The sequence below is a fragment of the Hypanus sabinus genome, chromosome 6 (assembly GCF_030144855.1).
Source record: "Hypanus sabinus isolate sHypSab1 chromosome 6, sHypSab1.hap1, whole genome shotgun sequence".
NCBI classification, from domain to species: domain Eukaryota; kingdom Metazoa; phylum Chordata; class Chondrichthyes; order Myliobatiformes; family Dasyatidae; genus Hypanus; species Hypanus sabinus.
In genome coordinates this window covers 31,440,606-31,465,273 of record NC_082711.1, presented here as the reverse complement: position 1 = coordinate 31,465,273, position 24,668 = coordinate 31,440,606, and the positions used below count along the sequence as shown (strand labels likewise).

The window sequence follows — 24,668 nt, the reverse complement described above, 5'->3', positions numbered from 1 at the left end:
AGACCGAATTCAAACAAGCTGAACGGGGTGATGAGGGCTGTCTTGGGCACGTCGTCAGGGTGCACTGGGATCTGATGGTATCCCCTGACCAGGTCGATTTTCGAGTAGATGGTCGCTCCGTGCAGGTCCGCCGTGATGTCCTGGATGTGGGGTACTGGGTGTCTGTCGGCAGTTGTGGCCTCGTTGAGCCTCCTCTAGTCTCCGCAGGGCCTCCATCCTCCTGCGGACTTGGGCACCATGTGCAGCGGGGATGCCCACGGGCTGTCTGAGCAGCATACGATTCCCATCTCTTCCATCTAAAGGAACTCCTCCTTGGCAAGGTGGAGCCTGCGAGCTTGGGCATGCAGTGGCAGCCCTTGCATGGGGATGTGGTGCTGCACGCTGTCCTTGGGGTCAGCCGTGGAGAACTGCGGTGTGACTATGGAGGGGAATTCTGCCAACACCCTGGCGAATTCATTACCTGAGAGGGTCACGGAATCCAGGTGGAGGGCCGGTAGCTTGGCTTCTCCGAGCTGGAAAGTCTGGAACGTCTCAGCGTGTACCAAATGCCAGCCTTTTAGGTCGACCAGGAGGTAGTTGGCTCATAGGAAATCTGCCCCTAGTAGTGGCTGTGACACCGCTGCCAACGTGAAAGTCCAAGTGAATCGGCTGGACCCGAAATGCAGTACGATAGTTTGCGGGCCATACATCCGAATACTGGTGCCATTTGCAGCGGTGAGTTCGGGGCCTGGGACCGAGTTACGAGTGTCCATGGTTGGGGGGAGGGGAGGAGAGGAGTATGCTGACTTCGGCCCCGGTGTCTACCAGGAAGCGCCGCCTGGAGGGTCGGTCCCAGAGGTACAGGAGGCTGTCTCGGTGGCCAGCTGTCGTAGCCATTAGCGACGGCTGGCCCCAGCGTTTCCCAGAAAAGCATATGGTGGACGGCGGCGGCGCAAGCCTGAGCCCCATCTTTGGTGATAGAAACACCATTGTTCCAAACTTTTGTCTTTTTCCCCCGTGGGTCTCCACGGCTTCGGTTGCGGGGCCTGGACTTTGGGACGCACGATCGTGGCTAGGCCAATTGAAGCTGCCCCAAGTTGCTTGCTCTGCCAAAGGACATCTGCTTTAGCCGCAACCCTGCGTGGGTCGCTGAAATCCTCACTCGCGAGGAGGAGGAGAATATCCTCTGGCATTTGCTCGAGGAACAACTGTTCAAATAAAAGGCACGGCTTATGGCCATCCATGAGCGCCAGCATATCATTCATGTGCGCGGATGGCGTGTGGTTGCACAAGCTGTCCATGCGTAGCAGCCATGTGGCCCATTCACGGCAGGAGAGTCCGAAGGTACGGATCAGGAGCGCCTTAAGCTTAGTGTACCTATCCTCTGTTGGTGGCTGGCGTAGGAAGTCGATGATCCAGCCTGCCGTCTCCTGGTCGAGCGTGCTGACCACGTAGTAGTACCATGTGGTATCGGCTGAAATGTCTCTGATATTGAACTGGGCCTCAGCCTGCTCGAACCAAACGTGGGGCTGAGTGGCCCAGAAAATCGAGAGCTTCAGAGAGACCGCGCTGTGCGAGTTGCTCGAACTCATGGCTGGTCGCTGAGTCACCGGCTCCAGATGCCGTCTGGAACATCGGGGTCACCAATGTAGTCACGCGCAATGCACTACTAAAGAAACAACGGAGGGAGAGAGAGAGCTGAACTCAGAATGCCTTTACTGATTCAAAATCGCGCGCTTAAATCTCCCCTGCAACCCACGGGGCAGATGTGACATCAGACTGTCGCTGGAAGGTCTGCCCCGAGTGGGTAGTTCCAAACGCGCTACTGCTTGCGGCTTCCGCTGACGGTTCAAGTCCTGCGTGTGCAGGTCACCACAGAGGAAACACAAGAATAGTTTGGGAAGCTGAAATCATACAGAACTCTTAAGGAAAATAAAAGCAGCAGGAAAGAATATTAGGTAGATAAAATGGGATCTATCTCAGACTACTGAGAGACAGAAGAGAGGAGGTTGCTGGGGACTAGTCAGATTTTTGTGCCCTCCTTTGCAGCAGGTGAGGTCACAGACAACTGGAGAAAAGCCAATGTTGTTGTTTTGTTCAAGGAAAGAAGTAAGGATAAACCAGGAAATTACAAGCCAGTGAACCTTACTTCAGTAGTAGAGAAATTACTGAAGAAGATTCTTAGACAGAGGATCTACTTACATCTGGAAACACATGGATTTATTATGGATAGCCAACAAAGGATATGTAGGGGAGGTCAATCGTACAAACATGATTTGAGTTTTTTTTTTGAGGTGATGAAGATGACCGATGAGGGTAAGGTAATGGATGTTGTCCACATGGACTTCAGTATTCAGCAAGGTTCCTCATGGGAGGCTGATCCTGAAGATTAAGGCTCATGAAATTTATGGAAACATAGCATAGTGGATTCAAAACTGGCTTGACTATACAAAACAAAAGGCAGTGGTAGAGGGATATTATTCTGACTGAAAATCTGTGGTGGTGCTCCACAAAGATCAGTGCTGGAGACCCTGTACATATAAATGATTTGAAAGAAAATGCAGCTGAGATAATTATAAGTTTACAGATAACACAATAAAGGTACAGTTATGGAAGAAGGGTTGTCAAAGAATATAGCAGTATAGGTTGGAAATATTGTTGAAGAAATAACAAATGGAGTTTAATCTGACCAAGTGTGTGGTATTGTATAATAGGAAGTGAACTACCAAGAGGAAAGTATGGAGTAAATGGTAGGACCCTTAAGAATATTCATGTACAGAGGGTCTTAGAGTTCCCTGAAAGTGGTATCACATCACAGGTAGGTAGGTGGTAAAGAAAGCATATGGTACACTGGCCTCGACTGGTTGGAGAATCAAGTATAAAAGTTGGGAAGACATGTTAAAGCTGTATAAAACTTTAGCGAGGCCACATTTGGACTATAGTGTGCAGTTCTGGTTGCCACACTACATAAAGAATGTGGGGCTTTGGAGCTGGTGCAGAAGAGGTTTGTCAGATTATTGCCTGGATTAGAGAGTATTTGCTATAAACAGAGGTTGGATAAACTTGGATTGTATTCTCTAGAGCATCAGAGGCTGAGGGGCAATCAAATAGAAGTTTATAAAAACATGAAGGGCACAGAAGGATGGATAGACTCTTTTCCCCATGGTCAAAATGTCAGACACTAGAGGGGAAAGATTTAAGTTAGGGAGGAAAATTTGAAGGATATTTGCAGGTAAGACTTGTAAGACTAGCAGCATTAACATCAGGAAGGGGAGCAGTGCACAATAGTGATGAGATTGAGAGGGCTGACAGTTTTGGTTCCTGGAAGTGAACATCACCTGTCCTGTCCTGGTTCAAGCAAGCAGATACTGTGGCCAAGAAAGCTCATCAATGCCTCTGCTTCCTCAGAAGGCTAAGGAAATTTGTCATTACCCTTCGACCCTACCAAATTTTAAGTGAACCCACCCAGATGCATCACAGCTTGGTATGGTGACCGCTCTACCTGTGACTATATGAAACTGCAGAGTCGTAGACACATCTCAGTCCATCATGGACACCAGCCTCCCGTCTACAGACTCCCTCTATACTTCTTGCTGCCTCAATAAAGTTACCAGCATAATCAAAGGCACCACCCACCCCAGACATTCTCTCTTCTCACCTCTCTTATCAGGCAAAAGATACTAAAGCCAGAAAGCACATACGCCAGGCTCAAGGACAACTTCTACTCCACCATTACAAGGCTACTAAATGGTACGTGGCATGGAAGGGCGGACTTTTGGTCTCACAATCAATCTCATTATATTCATGCACCTTATTGTTTACCTGTACTGCACTTTATTCTGCATTCTGTTATTGTTTACCTAGCACTACCTCGATGTGCCATGTAATGTATGAAAAGTACACAAAACGAGCTGTTCACCTTGGTACATTTGACAGTAATAAACCAAATTCAATTCAATTACTGATTCAAAACTATCGCAAGTTTTTAATTAGGTTATAGGGTGTAGACATCACAACAAGGATAATATATTGCTTCTTAAACTATATGGATTTACTGGTCATTTCAAAGGATAGTTAATACAGAACCCTCATAGGGAATGTGGAATCAAATATGACCAGGCTATGTCTGAATGGCAGATTTGCTTCCTTTTGTGTTCCAAATGGGTGTTTCCAGCAACCTGATTGTTCCAGTCGTAAATAGTAATATCAGATTTTAAATCTGTTTACGTGTGTAATAAGAACATAGCATGTAAGTGCAGCTGCCTCATGGCTTCATGAACCAGAATTTGATCCCAAAGTCGGGTGCTGTCGTGTGGAGTTTGCTTGTTCTTTTCAGCACTTTGTGGTTTGCTAGGTCCCAAAAACATGCTGGAAGTTAACTGACCACTGTAAATTACCCCTTAGTGTAGGTTAGTGGCTAAATGAATCAAAAGAGGTACTGATGGGTGCATGTGAAAACTAATAACTTCTATGGGTACAAGCAAATAAGGAGAGAGAGAATCCCTGTGAGCCAGCATATGGATCCAGTGGCCCATTAGCATCTTTTTGCATTGGTAAGAGTTTAAAAGTTGTACTTAATTTCCCCAGCACTCAAATTCAGGACACTGTACTATAAATGGAATGTGGTAGCAATGTAGAATTAAAGACTTGGTTGTAACTTGCCAAACATAAAATCCTTTTGGTACTGCTTGCAATTGAATTTACTAGTTTTTTTTATGGTTCAATTTAATGTCAGAGAGTGAATATCGTATACAAACTGAATCTTACTCTCTGCAGACATTCACGAAACAGAGTGGGAAATAAAACAAAACAGAAAAACCTCCCCCTCCCTTGCACAGGCAGCAGCAAAGCATCAACTTGCCCCCTTCCCCCATTTGTTCCAACAGAAAATATCAACCTCTCCATCACCCACCAAGCAATAGTAAGCCCCCAAAGACCACGATCTATAAACCACTGTCCATCCTGACCCCTCTCCTTCTCTCTAACTAGGGCGAGAGAGATATCACTCCCTGCCACAGCGAGAGGGAAGGCCCACAATTCATTGTTTCATCATTACAGTCTGTGGCGTCACTTATCTCAAGTTCCCCCTACTAGAGAATCAGCAGACTCTCTCTTCACCATCATCATCAACCTGTTAAGGATCATGAAGGATAAATACTTACCACAATGTATCTTCACACCTTCATTATTCTAACTTCTTCTGGTATCACTGGAGAAAGATTCTATCATCTATTTACATCTTTAATCCTCATTCAGTTCAAGTTTACTTGTTACAACTAGTAAATCTAGCAATATGGCTTGTTATTACTCAATGACTCTTAATGATCATTGATAATTAACCAAAGGGAGTTTAAACTGCAAAATAATTTCCCTCTTCCCACCTCATTCTGGGATGAAACGATCAATTCAAATGACTTACTTCATCAAAAAAATCTATAAAACTCTGTTTACTCTGAACAAGCAGTTTTAGTGGCATAGATAGCCATTTTCATCTTGCTGAAAAGCAAAACCCAAAAATCACTATAGTTCATAAATCATTAAAAGGAGTAAATAAATTGTGAGACTTACAAGTACTTCAATAGTGAGAGATCTTCAAAGGTATCTGGAATCAGATCCGTTAAGCGATTTCCCTTTAAATTTCTGAAAGTTGATAAGTTTCATAATAGGTTCAAATTGTGTAAGATCATCAAGTTCAAGGAAAATTTATTATCAAAGTACACCTACGTCACCGCATAAAATGAGATTAATTTTCTGGTGGGCATTCACAGTAAATAGGCAGAACAATAAAATCAATGAATACCTTGCATGACAGAGATGGACAACCAACCAATGTGCAAAACACAACAAACTGTGCAAATACAAAATGAAAACTATAAATAAATAATTAGAGAACACAGGTTGCAGAGTCCTTAAAGCGTGTTCATAGGTTGTGGAATTAGTTCAGTGTTGGGGTGAGTGGAAGGTATTCCGTCTGGAGAGGTAGTATTGGGGAACATAGTGCACACTAGCAGAAAGCCAACACTGTCAGGGGTCAGAGGTAGGTGTCATTGTCATTACTAAAGAGAAACTGTTTGGGAAGCAGAAAAGCCTTAAGGAGTTAAGTTACCTGTAACTTACGGACACTACCCAAGGTTCTGAAAGAGGTAGCTGAACAGATTGTGGAGGCATTAGTAATGACCTTTCAAGAATCACTCAATTCTGGAATGGTTCCTGAGGACTGGGAAATTGCAAATATAACCATATAACAACTACAGCACGGAAACAGGCCATCTCGGCCCCTCTAGTCCATGGTGAATGGTTACTCTCACCTAGTCCCATTGACCTAAACTCACCCCATAACCCTCCATTCCTTTCCTGTCCACTTATTTATCCAATTCTTTTTTAAACGACAATATCGAACCTACCTCTACCACTCCTACTGGAAGCTCATTCCACACAGCTACCACTCTCTGAGTAAAGAAGTTCCCCCTCGTGTTACCTCTAAACTTTTGCCCCTTAACTCTCAACTCAAGTCCTCTTGTTTGAATCTCCCCTACTCTCAATGAAAAAAGCCTATCCATGTCAACTCTATCTATCTCCCTCATAATTTTAAATACCTCTATCAAGTCCCCCCTCAACCTTCTACGCTCCAAAGAATAAAGACCTAACTTGTTCAACCTTTCTCTGTAACTTAGGTGCTGAAACCCAGGTAACATTCTAGTAAATCTTCTCTGTACTCTATTTTGTTATCAACTTTCCTATAATTCAGTGACCAGAACTGTACACAATAATCCAAATTTGGCCTAACCAATGCCTTGTACAATTTTAACATTACATCCCAACTCCTATACTCAATGCTCTGATTTATAAAAGCCAGCATACCAAAAGCTTTCTTCACCACCCTATCCACATGAGATTCCACCTTCAGGGAATTATGCACCATTATTCCTAGATTACTCTGTTCTACTGCATTCCTCGATGCCCTACCATTTACCATGTATGTTCTATTTTGATTAGTCCTACCAAAATGTAGCACCTCACACTTATCAGCATTAAACTCCATCTGTCATCTTTCAGCTCACTCTTCTAACTGGCCTAAATCTCTCTGCAAGCTTTGAAAACCTACTTCATTATCCACAACACCACCTACCTTAGTATCATCTGCATACTTACTAATCCAATTTACCACCCCATCATTTACCAATGATTTACCTAATCCAATTTACTTACTAATCCAATTTACCACCCCATCATCCAGATCATTAATGTATATGACAAACAACATTGGACCCAGTACAGATCACTGAGGCACACCACTAGTCACCAGCCTCCAACCTGACAAACAGTTACCCACCACTACTCATTGGCATCCCCCATCCAGCCACTGTTGAATCTATTTTACTACTTCAATATTAATACCTAACGATGTCGTGGTTTCTTGAAATAATCAGGAGACGCAGAAGGTTCTTCGAGAAGTTTAAGCATTTATTTGCAAACAAAAGTTGAGACGATTAATGAGCGAGTCACTAATTGTCCACCGAGCCCTGGTTCACAGTATTCTTTATAGTAATTTCTTATCTTAGTTTCATTGGCATATACTTGTTCTAGTGCCTTGACTGGTTCTCACACCATCACACGATCCTGTCTAGTCTACTCCTTGGAACACGTGTCCCCCTTCCTGGCTTTGACTGGTTCCCATACCATCACACCACTCCACAATCCCATCTACCACCGTGATCTCTACATGCTTACTTTCACTGTTAGCTACATTCTCAAGGCACTGATGTGTTCAATAGTACAGAGACAATACAGAGATTACATTCTGGCTGATAAGTTGGATACATAGTAAATAGCAAACACAAGGCTGTCACATAGTTCTGGCCACACAGCAAACGTTGCAACTTTATTCTCCAATAACAATTGAACCTTCCTAACTACCTTTAATGTGGAACCTTGTCAAAGGCCTTACTAAAGTCCAAATAGACAACATCCACTGCTTTACCCTTGTCAACTTTCCTGGTAACCTCCTCAAAAAATTCAATAAGATTTGTCAAACATGACCTTCCACGCACAAGTCCATGTTGACTGTTCCTAATCAGACCCTGTCTATCCAGATAATTATATATACCATCTCTAAGAATACTTTCCATTAGTTTACCCACCACTGACGTCAAACATACAGGCCGATAATTGCTAGGTTTACTCTTAGAACCCTTTTTAAACAATGGAACCACTTGAGCAATACGCTAATCCTCCGGCGCCATCCCCATTTCTAATGACATTTGAAATATTTCTAGCAGAGTCCCTGCTACTTCTACACTAACTTCCCTCAAGGTCCTAGGGAATATCCTGTCAGGATCCAGAGATTTATCCACTTTTATATTCTTTAAAAGCACCAGTACTTCCTCTTCTTTAGTCATCATAGTTTTCATAACTACACAACTTGTTTCCCTTACCTTACACAATTCAATATCCTTCGCCTTAGTGAATACCAAAGAAAAGAAATCGTTCAAATTCTCCCCCATCTCTTTTGGCTCCACACATAGCTGTCCACTCTGATTCTCTAAGGGACCAATGTTATCCCTCACTATCTTTTTGATATTAATATAACTGTAGAAACCCTTTGGATTTATTTTCACCTTACTTGCCAAAGCAACCTTGTATCTTCTTTTAGCTTTTCTAATTTCTTTCTTAAGATTCTTTTTACATTCTTTATATTCCTCAAGCACCTCATTTACTCCATGCTACCTATATTTATTGTAGATCTCTCTCTTTTTCCGAACGTTTCTAATATCCCTTGAAATCCATGGCTCACTCAAACTTTTAACCTTTCCTTTCAACCTAACAGGAACATAAAGATTCTGTACCCTCAAAATTTCATCTTTAAATGACCTCCATTTCTCTATTACATCCTTCCCATAAAACAACTTGTCCCAATCCACTCCTTCTAAATCCTTTTGCATCTCCTCAAAGTTAGCCTTTCTCTGATCAAAAATCTCAACCCGGGGCCCAGACCTATCCTTCTCCATAATTATATTGAAACTAATGGCATTTTGATCACTGGACCCAAAGTGCTCCCTAACACTTAACTCCATCACCCAACCTATTTCATTCCCTAACAGAAGATCCAACATTGCCCCTTCTCTAGTTGGTACCTCTATGTATTGCTGCAAAAAACTATCCTGCACACATTTTACAAACTCCAAACCATCCACCCCTTTTACAGAATGGGCTTCCCAGTCTATGTGTGGAAAATTAAGATCTCCCACAATCACAACCTTGTGCTTACTACAAATATCTGATATCTCCATCTCCTTACAAATGGCACTCCACTCTTTAAGAAAGAAGGCAGGCAGAAGAAAGGAAGTTATTGGCCAGTTACCCTGACTTCAGTGGTTGGAAAGATTTTGAAATCTATTATTGAGGATATTATGGTCCAAAGTCAGCACGGTTTTCTAAAGAGAACATCTTGCCTGGTAAAGCTGCTGGAATTCTCTGATGAATTAACAAGCAGGATAGACAGAGGGAAGTCAGTGAATGTAGTTTATTTGGATTTTCAGAAGGCCTTTGACGAAGTATCTTGCATGGCTGCTTAACAAGAGTATTACAGGAAAGATTCTAGCATAGATAAAAGATTGGCTGACTGGTAGGAGGCAAAGAGTGGGAATAAAAGGGGGTCTTTTCTGGTTGGCTGCCAGTGGCTAGTTGTGTGCCACATGTTCCGACATCAGGACCACTTCTTTTCATGTTAAGTGTCAATAATCTGGCCGGTAATTTGGATAACGGAATTGTTGGCCTGAATTTGTAGATAATATGAAGCTAGATGGAGGGACAGGTACAGTTGATGAAGCAGGGAGGCTGCAAAAGGACTTGGGCAGATGGGAGAATGGATAAAGAAGTGGCAGATGAAATACAGTGTAGGGAAGTAAATGGTCAGACACTTTGGTAGAAGAAATAATGGTGTAGACTATTTTCTAAACAGTGAGAAAATTCAAAACTTGCAGTATTGCCAGCAGTTTTGGGCACCTTATCTAAGAAAAGATGTGATGACATTGGAGGGGGTTCAGAGGAGGCTCACTAGAGTGATTCCCAGAACTAAAAGGTAAACATATAAGGAGCCTGCGATGGCTCTGGACCTGAACTCACTGGAGTTTAAAAGATTGAGGGAAGAATCTCATTGAAACCTATCAAATATTGATAAGCTGAGATAGATTGGATGTGGAGAGGATGTTTCCTATACTGAGAGAGTGCAGGACCGGAGGGCACAGCCTCAGATTAGAGGACATCCATTTAGAACATCAATGAGGACGAATTTCACCACAGGATAGTGAATCTGGGGAATTCCTTGCCACAGATGGTTGTGGAGGCCAGGTCATTAGGTATAATTAAAGTAGAGAATGACAGGTTCTTGTTTAGTCAGGGAGTCAAACGTTACAGACAGAATAACCATATAACAATCACAGCACGGAAACAAGCCATCTCGGCCCTCCTAGTCCGTGCTGAACTCTTAATCTCACCTAGTCCCACCTACCCGCACTCAGCCCATAACCCTCCACTCCTTTCCTGTCCATATACCTATCCAATTTTACCTTAAATGACACAACTGAACTGGCCTCTACTACTTCTACAGGAAGCTCATTCCACACAGCTATCACTGAGTAAAGAAATACCCCCCTCATGTTTCCCTTAAACTTCTGCCCCCTAACTCTCAAATCATGTCCTCTCGTTTGAATCTCCCCTACTCTCAATGGAAACAGCCTATTCACATCAACTCTATCTATCCCTCTCAAAATTTTAAATACCTCGATCAAATCCCCCCTCAACCTTCTACGCTCCAATGAATAGAGACCTAACTTGTTCAACCTTTCTCTGTAACTTAAGTGCTGAAACCCAGGTAACATCCTAGTAAATCGTCTCTGCACTCTCACTAATTTATTGATATCTTTCCTATAATTCGGTGACCAGAACTGCACACAATATTCTAAATTTGGCCTTACCAATGCCTTGTACAATTTTAACATTACATTCCAACTTCTGTACTCAATGCTTTGATTTATAAAGGCCAGCATTCCAAAAGCCTTCTTCACCACCCTATCTACATGAGACTCCACCTTCAGGGAACTATGCACTGTTATTCCTAGATCTCTCTGTTCCTATGCATTCCTCAATGCCCTACCATTTATCCTGTATGTTCTATTTGGATTATTCCTGCCAAAATGTAGAACCTCACACTTCTCAGCATTAAACTCCATCTGCCAACGTTCAGCCCATTCTTCTAACCTGCATAAATCTCTCTGCAAGCTTTGAAAACCTACTTCATTATCCACAACACCACCTACCTTAGTATCATCTGCATACTTACTAATCCAATTTACCACCCCATCATCCAGATCATTTATGTATATTACAAACAACATTGGGCCCAAAACAGATCCCTGAGGCACTCCGCTAGTCTCCGGCCTCCATCCCGATAAACAATTATCCACCACTACTCTCTGGCATCTCCCATCTAGCCACTGTTGAATCCATTTTATTACTCCAGCATTAATACCTAATGACTGAACCTTCTTAACTAACCTTCCATGTGGAACTTTGTCAAAGGCTTTGCTGAAGTCCATATAGACTACATCCACTGCCTTACCCTCATCAACATTCCTCGTAACTTCTTCAAAAAATTCAATAAGGTTTGTCAAACATGACCTTCCACGCACAAATCCATGCTGGCTACACCTAATCAATCCTGTCTATCCAGATAATTATTAATACTATTTCTAAGAATACTTTCTATTAATTTACCCACCACTGATGTCAAACTGACAGGTCTATAATTGCTAGGCTTACTTCTAGAACCCTTTTTAAACAATGGAACCACATGAGCAATACACCAATCCTCCGGCACAATCCCCGTTTCTAATGACATATTAAAGATCTCTGTCAGAGCTCCTGCTATTTCTACACAAACTTCCCTCAAGGTCCTGGGGAATATCCTGTCAGGATCCGGAGATTTATCCACTTTTAAATTTCTTAAAAGCGCCAGTACTTCCACCTCTTTAATTGTCATAGGTTCCATAACTTCCTTACTTGTTTCCCACACCTTACACAATTCAATATCCTTCTCCTTAGTGAATACCGAAGAGAAGAAATCATTCAAAATCTCTCCCATCTCCTCTGGTTCCACACATAGCCGACCACTCTGATTCTCTAAGGGGCCAATTTTATCCCTCACTATCCTCTTGCTTTTAATATAACTGTAGAAACCTTTCGGATTTACTTTCACCTTATTTGCCAAACCAACCTCGTATCTTCTTTTAGCTTTTCTAATCTCTTTCTTAAGATTCCTTTTACATTCTTTATATTCCTCGAGCAATTCCTTTACTCCATGCTGCCTATATCTATTGTAGACATCCCTCTTTTTCCAAACCAAATTTCTAATATCCCTTGAAAACCATGGTGCTTTCAAACCTTTAACCTTTCCTTTCAACCTAACAGGAACATAAAGATTCTGTACCCTCATAATTTCACCTTTAAATGACCTCCATTTCTCTATTACATCCTTCCCATAAAACAACTTGACCCAATCCACTCTCCCTAAATCCCTTCGCATCTCCTCAAAGTTAGCCTTTCTCCAATCAAAAATCTCAACTCCAGGTCCTGTCCTGTCCTTCTCCATAATTATATTGAAGCTAATGCTATTGTGATCACTGGACCTGAAGTGCTCCCCAACACATACATCTGTCAGCTGACCTATTGCATTCCCTAACAGGAGATCCAACACTGCCCCATCTCTAGTTGGTACTTCTATGTATTGTTGCAAAAAACTATCCTGCACACATTTCACAAACTCTAAACCATCCAGCCCTTTTACAGAATTAGCTTCCTAGTCTACGTGTGGAAAATTAAAATCTCCCACAATAACCACCTTGTGTTTACTACAAATATCTGCTATCTCCTTACACATTTGCTCTTCCAACTCATGCTCCCCATTAGGTGGCCTATAATACACTCCTATCAGTGTTACTACACCCTTCCCATTCCTCAATTCCATCCAAATAGCCTCCCTAGAGGAGCTCTCTAATCTATCCTTCCAAAGCACCGCCATAAGATTTTCTCGGACAAGCAATGCAACACCTCCTCCTCTGGCCCCTCCTACTCTATCATACCTGAAGCAACTAAATCCAGGAATATTTAGTTGCCAATCACACCCTTCCTGCAACCATGTTTCACTAATAGCTACAAAATCATAATTCCAGGTATCAATCCACGCTTTAAGCTCATCCACCTTTCTTACAATGCTCCTAGCATTAAAATAGATACATTTTAAGATACTCTCCACCCCCTCCTCTCTTTTCATCCCTAACAATGCATTCAAATTTATTATCCTTTTCTTTCTTCTCCCCTACATCTTCGGGCTGAGCGCATCCCTTCTCCATCACCTGCCTTTCCTCCCTCACACACTGTCTATTTACTTGTTCTACTGGTGAACTAACCTCTTCTCCCATGATTTCCTCAAATTGATTCCCACCCCCCCCCCCCCATCTTACTAGTTTAAAGTCTGCCCTGTAGCCCTAGCAAACCTCCCCGCTAGGATATTGGTTCCCTCAGGATTCAAGTGTAACCCGTCCTTCTTGAACAGGTCACGCCTGCCCCAGAAGAGGTCCCAATGATCCAGAAACTTGAATCCCTGCCCCCTGCTCCAATCCCACAGCCACACATTCATCCTCCACCTAATTCTATTCCTACTCTCACTGTCACGTGGCACAGGCAGTAATCCCGAGATTACTACCTTTGCGGTCCTTCTTCTTAACTGCCTTCCTAACTCCCTATACTCTCGTTTCAGGACCTCTTCCCCTTTCCTACCTATGTCATTGGTACCTACATGTACCACGACCTCTGGCTCCTCACCCTCCCACTTCAGGATATCTTGGACGCGATCAGAAACGTCCCGAACCCTGGCACCAGGGAGGCAAATTACCATCCGGGACTCCCGATCACCTCCATAGAACCACCTGTCTGAACCCCTGACTATCGAGTCCCCTGTTACTATGGTCCTCTTTCTTCTATCCCTACCCTTCTGAGCTACAGGGCCGTCCTCTGTGCTGGAGGCCCGGCCACTGTCACTTCCACCAGGAAGGCTGTCCCGCCCAACAGTACTCAAACATGAGTACTTATTGTCAATGGGTACAGCCACCGGGGTACTCTCTAGTACCTGCCTCTTCCCCTTCCTGACCGTGACCCACCTATCTGCCTCCCAGAAGGCAGGAGAATTGAGGTGAGAGGGGTAATAAATCAGCCATGATGAATGTTGGTGCAGACTCAATGAGACAAATGGTTTAATTCTGCTTCTATGTTTTATGGTCTTATGGTCTTAACATAGAACAGCACAGTACAGGAACAAGCCCTTCAGCCCATCATGTTTGTGCCTACCATAAAACCAAACCAAACCAATTAATATTATCTGCCAGCATATAGTCTATATTCCTCCACCCTTTGTTGTTGATATGCCTGCCTAAACGTCTCTTCAACATTGCAATCATATCTGTTATAAAGAAATCCCAGACTGGTGAATAAATTGTCTTCACATCTAACTCTGCAGAGAGTTTGTACTGAGAATCAAGCACTAAAATAAGGACTGCATTTTTCCTCACAGTTTAACACAGCTTTTAGACCTTATTGACATTCATTTTTCCAATAACTTTCAACAGACCTCAATTTGCCCACATCACCCAACATCACTCCTGGAAATGTTGAGATGCACTGACTCCCAAACTGTGATGACATACATTTAAAATCAAAGTCAAAGTCATTATGAAAGTATGTATGTATATTTTACCATATACTTTAAGATTCATTTTCTTTCAGGCATTTACAAGAAAATAAAGAAATCCTCACCTTGCTATCTCTCAGCTTCTTACTATATTTTATTCCCTATCTTTTGGTCTACCAAGCTTTAAACATTTTCTCAAAACAGTCATTATAAACTAACCTTTTGTCACCCCCACCCCCATTCTCTCAATCTGATTTGGATCTGCTGTTAACCCTTTTGTCTAAAGTGCTTATTGACGGAGTCCACGGAGGGGAGCATGTTATAGACCATAAGACATAGGAGCAGAATTAGGCCATCTGGCCCATCGAGTCTGCTCCACCATTCAATCATGACTGATCCTTTTTTTTCTATCACCTCCTCAACTTCAGTGCCTGGCCTTCTCCCCGTAACCTTTGATGCCATGTCCAATCAAGACCCTGTCAATCTCTGACTTAAATACACCCAACCACCTAGCCTCCATAGCAGCATGTGGCAACAAATTCCACAAATTCACCACCCTTTGGCTGAAGAAATTTCTCTGTATCTCTGTTTTGAAAGGGCGCCCCTCTATCCTGAGACTGTGCCCTCTTGTCCTGGACTCTCCCACCATGGGAAACATCATTCCCACATCTACTCTGTCTAGGCCTTTCAACATTTGAAAGGTTTCAATGAGATCACCCCTCATCTTTCTGAATTCCAGCGAGTACAGATGCAGAGCCATCAAACATTCCTCGTATGATAACCCTTTCATTTCTGGAATCGTCCTTGTGAACCTCCTCTGGACCCTCTCCAATGCCAACACATCTTTTCTAAGATGAGGGGCCCAAAACTGTTTACAATACTCAAGGTGAGGCCTCACCAGTGCCTTATAAAGCCTCAGCATCACATCCTTGCTCTTGTATTCTAGACCTCTTAAATGAATGCTAACATGGCATTTGCCTTCCTCACCACCAAATCAACCTGCAAGTTAACCTTTACAGTGTTTTGTACAAAGACTTCCAAGTCCCTCTGCATCTCAGATTCCTGGATTTTCTCCCCGTTTAGAAAATAGTTCGCACATTTATTTCCAACATTGTATTTAATTTGCCACTTTCTTGCCCATTCTCCTAATCTGTCTAAGTCCTTCTGCACCCTACCTATTTCCTCAACACTACCTGCCCCTCCACCAATCTTTGTATCATCTGCAAACTTGGCAAAAAAGCCACCTATTCTATTATCCAAATCATTTATATACAGCATAAAAAGAAGTGATCCCAACACCGACCCCTGCGGAACACCACTAGCCACTGGCAGCCAACCAGAAAAGGATCCTTTTATTCCCACTCACTGCCTCCTACCAATCAGCCAATGGTTTAACCATGTTAGAAACTTTCCTGTAATACCATGAGCTGTTAACTTGGTAAGCAGCCTCATGTGCAGCACCTTGCTAACGGCCTTCTGAAAGTCCAAATATACAACATCCACTGCATCCCCTTTATCTATCCTACTTGTCATCTCCTCAAAGAATGTCAACCAGAGTTGTAAAGTGCTCTTACAATGTTTTCTAAATAAAAGGTGTTACTGGAATCTAAAAACTGAAATTCTGAGTGAGTGTTAAAAGGAGCAAAAAGATCACTAAACTGAGAAGAACAGAAAGATTTGTGACATAGAATGCATTGAAAATTGGAGTAATGCAAGGATTAACACAATTCTCATTAACTGCTTATGTCAGGATGGGAGAGTCAAGTCTCCTTCACGTACTTCAACATATCTTAATTTGGCATTTTGTTTTAATAAATAATCATGATGTTCTGTTAATTACATGAAGATTAGTATTCATTTCTTAAGCTGCCAATTAAGCAAAGGAACAATAAATAGAATATAACTTCTACTAAATATAATATTATGAATCACAAGCATACTTACAGATATTCTACTTTTGGAAGTAAAAGCCAGTCGTCTTTCCATATAGATGAAATGTTGTTATCACGAAAATCCCTGAAGTGAAAATAAACACTGTAAAACATTATAGCATATTCTTATTACTCATATTATAGCAAAATTGGAAAATAATAAAATTAAAAGCATTTCAGCTGAATGCAAACAACATTTGTTACAAAATGAATTAATGGCATAAATACAAATAAATTTGTATGACTTGATACCTTTTACAATTATGTAGTTGTAAGATGAGTAAGGCATGAAAATGTCCGTGGCTCCTCTACTGCCATGATGAAGTCACTCAGGTTGGAGGAGCAACACTTCATATTCCATCTGGGTAACCTCCAACCTGATGGTATGAACCTCGATTTCTCCAACTTCTAGTAATTACTCCCCCTCCCTTCCCTTTTTTCCATTCCCAATTCCAATTACCCTTTTGCTCCCTTCTCTTCTCCTTACTTTCCCATCACCTCCCTCTGATTCATCTCTTCCCTTCTTCTATGGTCCACTGTCCTCTCCCTTCAGATTCCTTCTTCTTCAGCACTTTACCTCTTGCACATATCATCTTCCACCTTTTGACTTCAACCCCTCTCCCACCCACCCACCCTCCTCACCTAGAAGCTAGTACTCCTTCCCCTTCAGCTGCGTTGCTTTCCAAATCTGATGAAGATTCTCAGCCCAAAACATCAACTGTTTAATTCCCTTCCATAGATGCTGCCTGATTTGCTGAGTTCCTCCAGCATTGTGTGTGTGTTGTTCAAGGTTTCCAGCATCTGCAGAATCTCTTGGCTCTTGGAAGTAAGCATTCTGGGGTAATGGACATTCATAAGATTATGCAAAAAGAATAAAAAGGAGTTATTTAATAAGGAATAAGATCTGCACAGTAATGAGAAATCAACTTGGCTCTCATGATAAAGATGTGGAAAAAATCTGAGTAGCGATAAGAAACAGCAAGGCAGAAGTCTCTGATCGGAGAAGCATACAGACTCGCTCACAGTAGTTACAGTGAATGACAGTTCTAAGAGCACGGTGGGCATAGCTGGGTTTCAAACACTGCAACAGTTCAAGAGGCAGCTCACCACTACCACCTTCTCAAGGGCAACCAGAGATAGGTAATTAAATGCTGGCTTAGCTGTCAAGCCCACATCCCTTGAAGAATGGGAAAATAAAATAAGCAATATCTCAGCACTCATGATAGTCTGAACAAATTCAACAAAAAAGCCTGAGTGTTAGTAACAGTTCTAGGAAAATCTCCACACCAGCTAATGACCAAAAATTGTAATGCCACATACACAATCATATATTTTGAAATAAACACAACACATCACCATGAACAAATGGCATGAAAACAAACTATAGTCATTATGTTCCATAAACATTCAACTCCAACGGAACATCAATTATGCCCAAGACAAGTATGAGCCCAAATGGTGAGTGCATTTGTGCTGCAATGAAACATTAAATTCAAGGGAGGAGAAAGCAGAGGATTTTTATTCAACTCTCGTTTTCACTTAATAAATTTAGATGCCTATTAAGTACCTTTTTGTCACTTTGGTACAAATCCTAGTTTGGTTTCTAAGAGGAAAACTGAATCAGTATTTCTATAACTGCTAAGCAACTCCAAAGGTGTCATACCATGGAACATGCCGGAATAATTAACGTCCAGGTAGACCAAGTCATTTCAGAACAATTGAACACTAAGGAACGATGCTGCATGTCAGAAAATTGACCAGTACAATTCTAAATGAGAAATTATACAATTGTTCTAAGAATTGAACAATTATATGATTGTTCAAAAAGAACGATACAACTGTCGGACACTCAATTACCATTAGTGTTATCCTGTAAGCCAGTCAAATTTATTCAGTAGCCTTTGGTATTTGTTATGATTCCTCAGGGTCAGAATTTTAAAAGGTGATATAGAGATAATCTTCATGTTTTTCAAAGCAGTGAGACTCCTGGCCTAACTTTTCAAGGAATTACCCACATATGCAATTGTAGAGTCCTGTACACTTACATTCAGCATGCTAGTCTAGGAAGCCCTTTCAATCAGTGAATTAGGAACCCTGTCTCAAAGTCCTTGGGCCTGCTATCACTTCTTCTCTATTTTCTTTGGTGGCCTCCAATATCTTTCCTGGAATCACTTATGATATTTACAAGACAAGTAGGCAATAGAGCTTGTTTGATGTTGTTCTAAAACACAGACAGGTAACTGGACAAAAAAAGATGATCGATGAAACGGCAGGTACAAGTTCCCATGAGGTGGAGATAAATACAATAATAATGTCTGAAGCTGTTGTGTTTTCACAGTGAAACTGGGAGTTCAAAATCGTTTTTGGTCTTTTGAAATGTTTAATATCTCAGTAATTGTAAACACAAGTTGTGGAATGCCTAAAAACCTTCATACTTACTGTCATCCTTGCCTAACTAGCATGCCAGCATGGTTGATTCTTAACTGCCAAGAATCTTAGTAAACATTTGCATTACTTGCAATATCCATATGACATGAAATAATAAATCTATAATTTATAATATCTTATTAAAGGCCAAGTATGATGAAGGCACAAAGTACTGTCAGCAGGACTACAAATAGTATAGATAAAAGCATAATTTTCAATGTAACTGGGAATATTGACCTGAAAAGTAGAGGGCAGCTTGTTTTCTAAATGTAAAAAGTTAGAAGCCATGGATTTTAATACAGATTTGGAGAGTTTGGGTGGAAGAAAATCATTAAAATGAAATGGACAGCAATGGAAACTGATCACAATAGCTCATTCAATACCAGTCTTTATTATCCAAAGGAAAGGACTAAATGTGGATTTTAGTTACACTACTTCTGGATGGAAGTACTCTCCAGGTTATGTAACTCATCTAGCAATTCAGCTTTACGTAAAAATTTTATCACTTGTGTAAGTTTATAGACATGCTTGTGCACAACCTGGTACAATCTGTAGTCTGTTGATATCAGCATATAGAATAAGTTGATAAGTTGAAGCAACTTGAAATATTGCTGTTGCAATTATGCCCAAAAGCAGACTGAAGTATTACACAATCCCTGAAGCAAGTCTTGATATAGTGCCCTGATATTAAAAAAGGGAAGCATTCATGTTTATGACTTGTGCTCTTGATTTAACTATGATTGGTTAATGAACATGTGAAAAGCTCGGCACCATTGTAATTAGAACCTGCAGTGAAGAGGAGAAATCACACTCAGAACAATAATAATCAACTCAAGCATTGAAGGAGATTTGTCTATATGAATGTCTAACTGCAGGACTTGGGTTAACATTGCCAATATTCAAAGTTAGCTTTGGCACCTCTTAATCTGTCAGTTGAAAAAAGAATTATCAAGCTAAAGAGTACTCTTAAATATCTTTCTGAGTCTTGACAATGCTCCAGGCACCCTGCATAGTTAGATGCTTTTCTCATAAGTGCCACCAAATATGGCCTCACTGTTACACCCTACAGGATATTCACTCACGCTACCTAGTAATGGAAGGGAAGAATGGGAAAATTTTGAAGAAATTTTGAAATAAGCACAACCTAACTACAATGAGTACAGGACATCAAAATCCTTCTTGACAGACATTAAGTCAATAACCTTGAAAGGGGTTTGGAAAAAAATTGCGTAGTTTGAGGGAACAATTGGGGAGGTGGCCAATAAAGTTGAGCTGACTTATCAATTTGAGATTGAAGCAAAAGAAGGCACCATCAAAATTTTGGTGGCATCCATTTTCAAAAGCCAAATTATAAGGATTTAATAGAACTGGATACTTTAACAAAAAATCACTGAAAACATCCAAGCAGATGATGCACCCTAGGCTGAGGCTCAAGATTCACAGTAAGACTTTGCTGCAGTATTCAGACATAGAGATGTGGATGGCAAAGTCTTTTGAAGTTGGACTCCATTGCTAGCAGGTTCATGGAAATCAACAGAATTATCCAAGTGTACAAGGCAGCTATTATTAGCTCTTCAATTATTCAACTATTCAATTATTCTGAAGTCCTGATAGTTGATTAATGTTTCTTGGATTCCCTTTAAGCTCATTTGGGCCCCATTTCCCATATTCCTTCTAAACTCAGTAGGGCCCTATTTTCCACATTCTCTTTAAACTTACTGGGTTGACTACAAAATGTATTACATTGCAACATTAAAACCTACAGAGTAAGTTAAAGTATACTGGGTTACTAACAGGAATAACAACCATTGTCTAGAAAATCTGCCAGACCAGCACTACCAAAATCCCAAGCATGCCAGATTAATAGTTTTAGTGTATGATTTAAAGACCACCATGCAAACTTCCCTGAACAAGCTGTGACAACTGTCAGGACAATCCCCAACCCCATTGTCCTCTATTTCCTCAACTGATTAATCAGCCAGCATCCTTTCACTACCCCCTTGTATTAGCAAGTCATCACTACAAATTAATGTTTAATTACTTTCTAGTTCTATATGCTATAACATTCTGTGATATTTTTCTTTCATTTTACTGTGGAGTGCAGTGCATTGTCCCTGTGATAGGATAGAACTTAGAAGTATTAATGGTGCGTATAGCCCTTTCCTGGTAGTATCCAGAACCAAACAGTTCTGCAAGTTGAGCTAATGTCGGCTTTGGAGGGGATAAAGGACAGATTTACCAAAACTCCAAAGCGTTCAGTGGCAAGGAGATATTCCACAAATGAATGCATTTCCCTGTAAGGAAGGTTGGCTAGCTTTCAAGAGATTAAGCAGAACTCAAAGTACAGACAGAAACAAGAGAAAATCTGCAGATGCTGGAAAATCTGGAGGAACTCAGGCGGCATCTATAGAAAAAAGTACAGTTGACATTTCGGGCTGAAACTCTACAGCAGGACTGTGTTAGCAGAAACTGCTTTCATTGGTTTGAAATTTTAAGCGGTAATTAGGGATGTGGTTAGGAGTGCCTTGAAACATTCTCTACTTGCCTAGTTGAGTGCAGCTCCTATACCTCTCAAGAAGTTTGATGCCATTCAAGACAAAGGAGATTACTACCCCCTGTGGCTGTATCACAGTGGCTGCAGTGTACACAATTTTTTAACTCTGTCCCAAATCTATAATTTCTACACCAAGGGCAGTGGGAGTAAAACTACTGCTTGCAGATTTATCTGCAAGTTTCACATTGTCCTGACTTGGAAATATATATTGCTGTTCCTTCATTGTTGCTTCGGCTAAGCCTACGAAATTCCTAAGTGGGGATGTCTTCAACAGAAGAACAGTCACTTTGAACTGCCAGAGCCCTTGCGTTGAAGGTTGTCACTGTCCTGATATGAGAATTTTTGCAGTTTTGCTATTCCTCAAAGTATTCACAAATCGTGCATCTGTATTTTAATTCACCTTCATCTTGCATCATCTGCCACCTAAAAAATATTATGGCAAAGTGTGTCCTGATGAAAGGGGAATGGTTGGCAAGCATAGCCTTGTGTCCAGGTTGGGGGGGAGGGGGGGGATCGCTGTTAGATATAAAATTAATTCAAAGATCCCGTTTATTCAGGAATTGCCAGAAGGGAAAAGGAACAATTACTAACACGTACAATACAGTGAATGGCGTCATGACATTGCCGGACATGGTGCCTCTGATCCCTCGGGGCACTTGCGTGAGGACGCCCGTGGCGTTCCAGAGGCTGCTCGCCGTGGTCGCGGCCGACTCGAAGCTGGAAGAGAACCCGTCGTGGGTGTGCGGGCCCAGCGGCATCTCCGGGTGGCAGGAGAGGATGTTGATGTAGCAGTGGCACGTCGGCGGGCAGGCGGCGGGCTGCTCGGCCTCCCACAAGCCGGCGTGCTGCCGCATATCCTTCAGCCTCCTGGGCTCCACGCCGTCCGACAGCACCCAGAGGCACGAAGCCAGGGTCACGAAGACAAAGCCGCCCACCATCTCACTCACTCACTCACTCCTCATGGCCCCAGTCACTGAAACAGAACATATATGGAGAGCCGGGGCGGGGCAGCGCGGCTCGCCGTCTTCCTTGTCCCCCACCCCCGCGGACGCTGGATCAATGGAGCCCAGCCGCTGTCCTGGAGAATCGGGATACCCGCGCCGCCCTGGCCCTGGCCCTGCCCCTGCCCCCAGGCCCCGGCACCGAGCCCCAGCGCAAACCCCTTTGTTCGGGAGGCTCGTCGCTTAGCTACGAGCGTCGCGTCATCAAAACAAAGGGAACGCCCTGACGTCGAGCGCCGGCCACGTGCGCTCCTCATTCTGGTGGGAAATTACACTCCGCCGATTAAACGCAGTTGCCTTACGAACTGCAACGCTGGGTTGCCTCCGAAAATGTATTTATTCTGACTACTCATCGTGAGTTTTCTTGTCCCGAATGATGGGCTGCGTTTCTCTCCCTGCAAGTTCAGCGTAACCCGATGAATGCTTCACCCATTTTATTTCGTTTTTGCTTCGAATTTCAGGCGTCTTGAGTTCTCCCCCTCTCCCTCTCTCGCTACTCTCTGTATATTGAGATTTTAATTGAAAAGGAAAATATTTCTACTAATCTAGTCCTCTCCTGTTAATGAAGTTCCTCGAAATGGGAGACACAAGAGTCTGCAAATGCTGGAAGATGAGGCAACAGACGAGCTGGTGGAGGAATTCCATGGATAAGGCAACTAAGGGAGGAAGGATTTGTCAATGCATCACATTGAAACCGACTGTAGTTCCTAAACGTTGACAATTCCATTCCTCACACAGATGCAGCTGAACCCACTGAGTTCATTGTTACCCAAAAGCCGGACAGTGTCTTATTTTACTGAGGTACGGGAGTCGATATGTGGGTGGGGAGTCATTATCACTTTAAGAACATAGTGGCTGACATCTCCAGATTCCTAGACCTAAGACCCAGCACACAACGGGTCCTTGACTTGCTGAACAATCAGTAGGAAAAGGCATCAACGCTTTCTACCATGTTTGTCTATAACACTGATGTCCCACAAGGCTGCATCCTGACCCCTTAGTTTAGTCACTCGCGACTGCATGGCCAGAATCTGCTCTAATTCAATCCATAAATTCACAGATGGGACTGTAGGGTGACGTAATGGGTGGAAACAATGTCTAATTCACAATCACCAACATAGAGTTGGGTTTCACTTCAAGAGGCTAGTCTGACGTGATGATGTAATGACGTGAAGTTTTTAAACCGCACTTAATGTTCAGCGTTTGGTTTACCATGAAGGAGTTTTTTACGTTTTCCCTGAAACTGAAAATGCCTCTGCCGTTTTATTTACGAAACCCTACAACACCACCTTAGTGGGCTGCAGCTCACACAATAAGCAAACAGAAGCTGGAAGGAGAATGCCAAGTCACGTGGTGCGAAGAGCACAAACTTCCTCTCAATGTCAACAAAAAAGCAGGTCTTTGACTTCAGGAAGTGGGGCAGAGTACCTGTCCATGTATGTTTCAGCCCTGTATCTCATTCACCTATCAGCTTCCCTGCTCTTTACTTCATCCCTCCCGCTCAACCAGTTTTACCTGTCGCCCACCTCCTTAAATGTCTTCCTCCCCTCCCCCACCTTCTTGCTCTAATTCCTCATCATTTTCTCCAGTCCTGATGAAGGGTCTCGGCCCGAAACGTCGACCGTTTACTCGTTTCCATGGATGCTGCCTAGCCTGCTGAGCTCCTCAGGCATTTTGCATGTGTTGTTCTCATCTTCAGTCCTTGTTCACCCATCGAACCAGCCAGCTTCAACCAGTTGCTCCAAGCCCTCATTACTTGGTTACCCGTGAGTTTAGTATCAGTTCTCGCTTGCTTTGTGGCCCTTCCTGGTGTGTCACCTTGCAGTTTATTATCCTGTTGGGTGCAGTCTTTCATTGATTCTATTGTGTTTCTTGTATTTACTGTGGTTGCCCACAAGAAGATGAATCTCGAGGTTGGATATGGTGACGTAGGTACTCTGATGTTAAATTTAATTTGAACTTTGCAGTATTCAACGTTAAAATCGTCATTCACGGCTGAGCCGTTTCACTGCTCTGGGCTTGGGTCAAGCCTT

General features: G+C 42.4%; 1 protein-coding gene across 1 annotated transcript in view; it reads right to left on the bottom strand.

Annotated features, from left to right (window-relative positions):
* LOC132395125 (leucine-rich repeat-containing protein 70-like) overlaps positions 1–22,746 on the bottom strand; it is an 85,286-nt gene extending 62,540 nt beyond the window's left edge. Inside the window, exons 1-3 of the mRNA XM_059971428.1 lie at positions 22,232–22,746; positions 16,667–16,738; positions 5,548–5,619 (exon numbers count right to left, since the gene is read on the bottom strand). Of these exons, the coding sequence (XP_059827411.1) occupies positions 5,548–5,619; positions 16,667–16,738; positions 22,232–22,572 (485 nt within the window). The 5' untranslated portion in view covers positions 22,573–22,746. The remainder of the gene's footprint in view (positions 1–5,547; positions 5,620–16,666; positions 16,739–22,231) is intronic.
* Between the last annotated feature and the right edge of the window lie 1,922 nt (positions 22,747–24,668).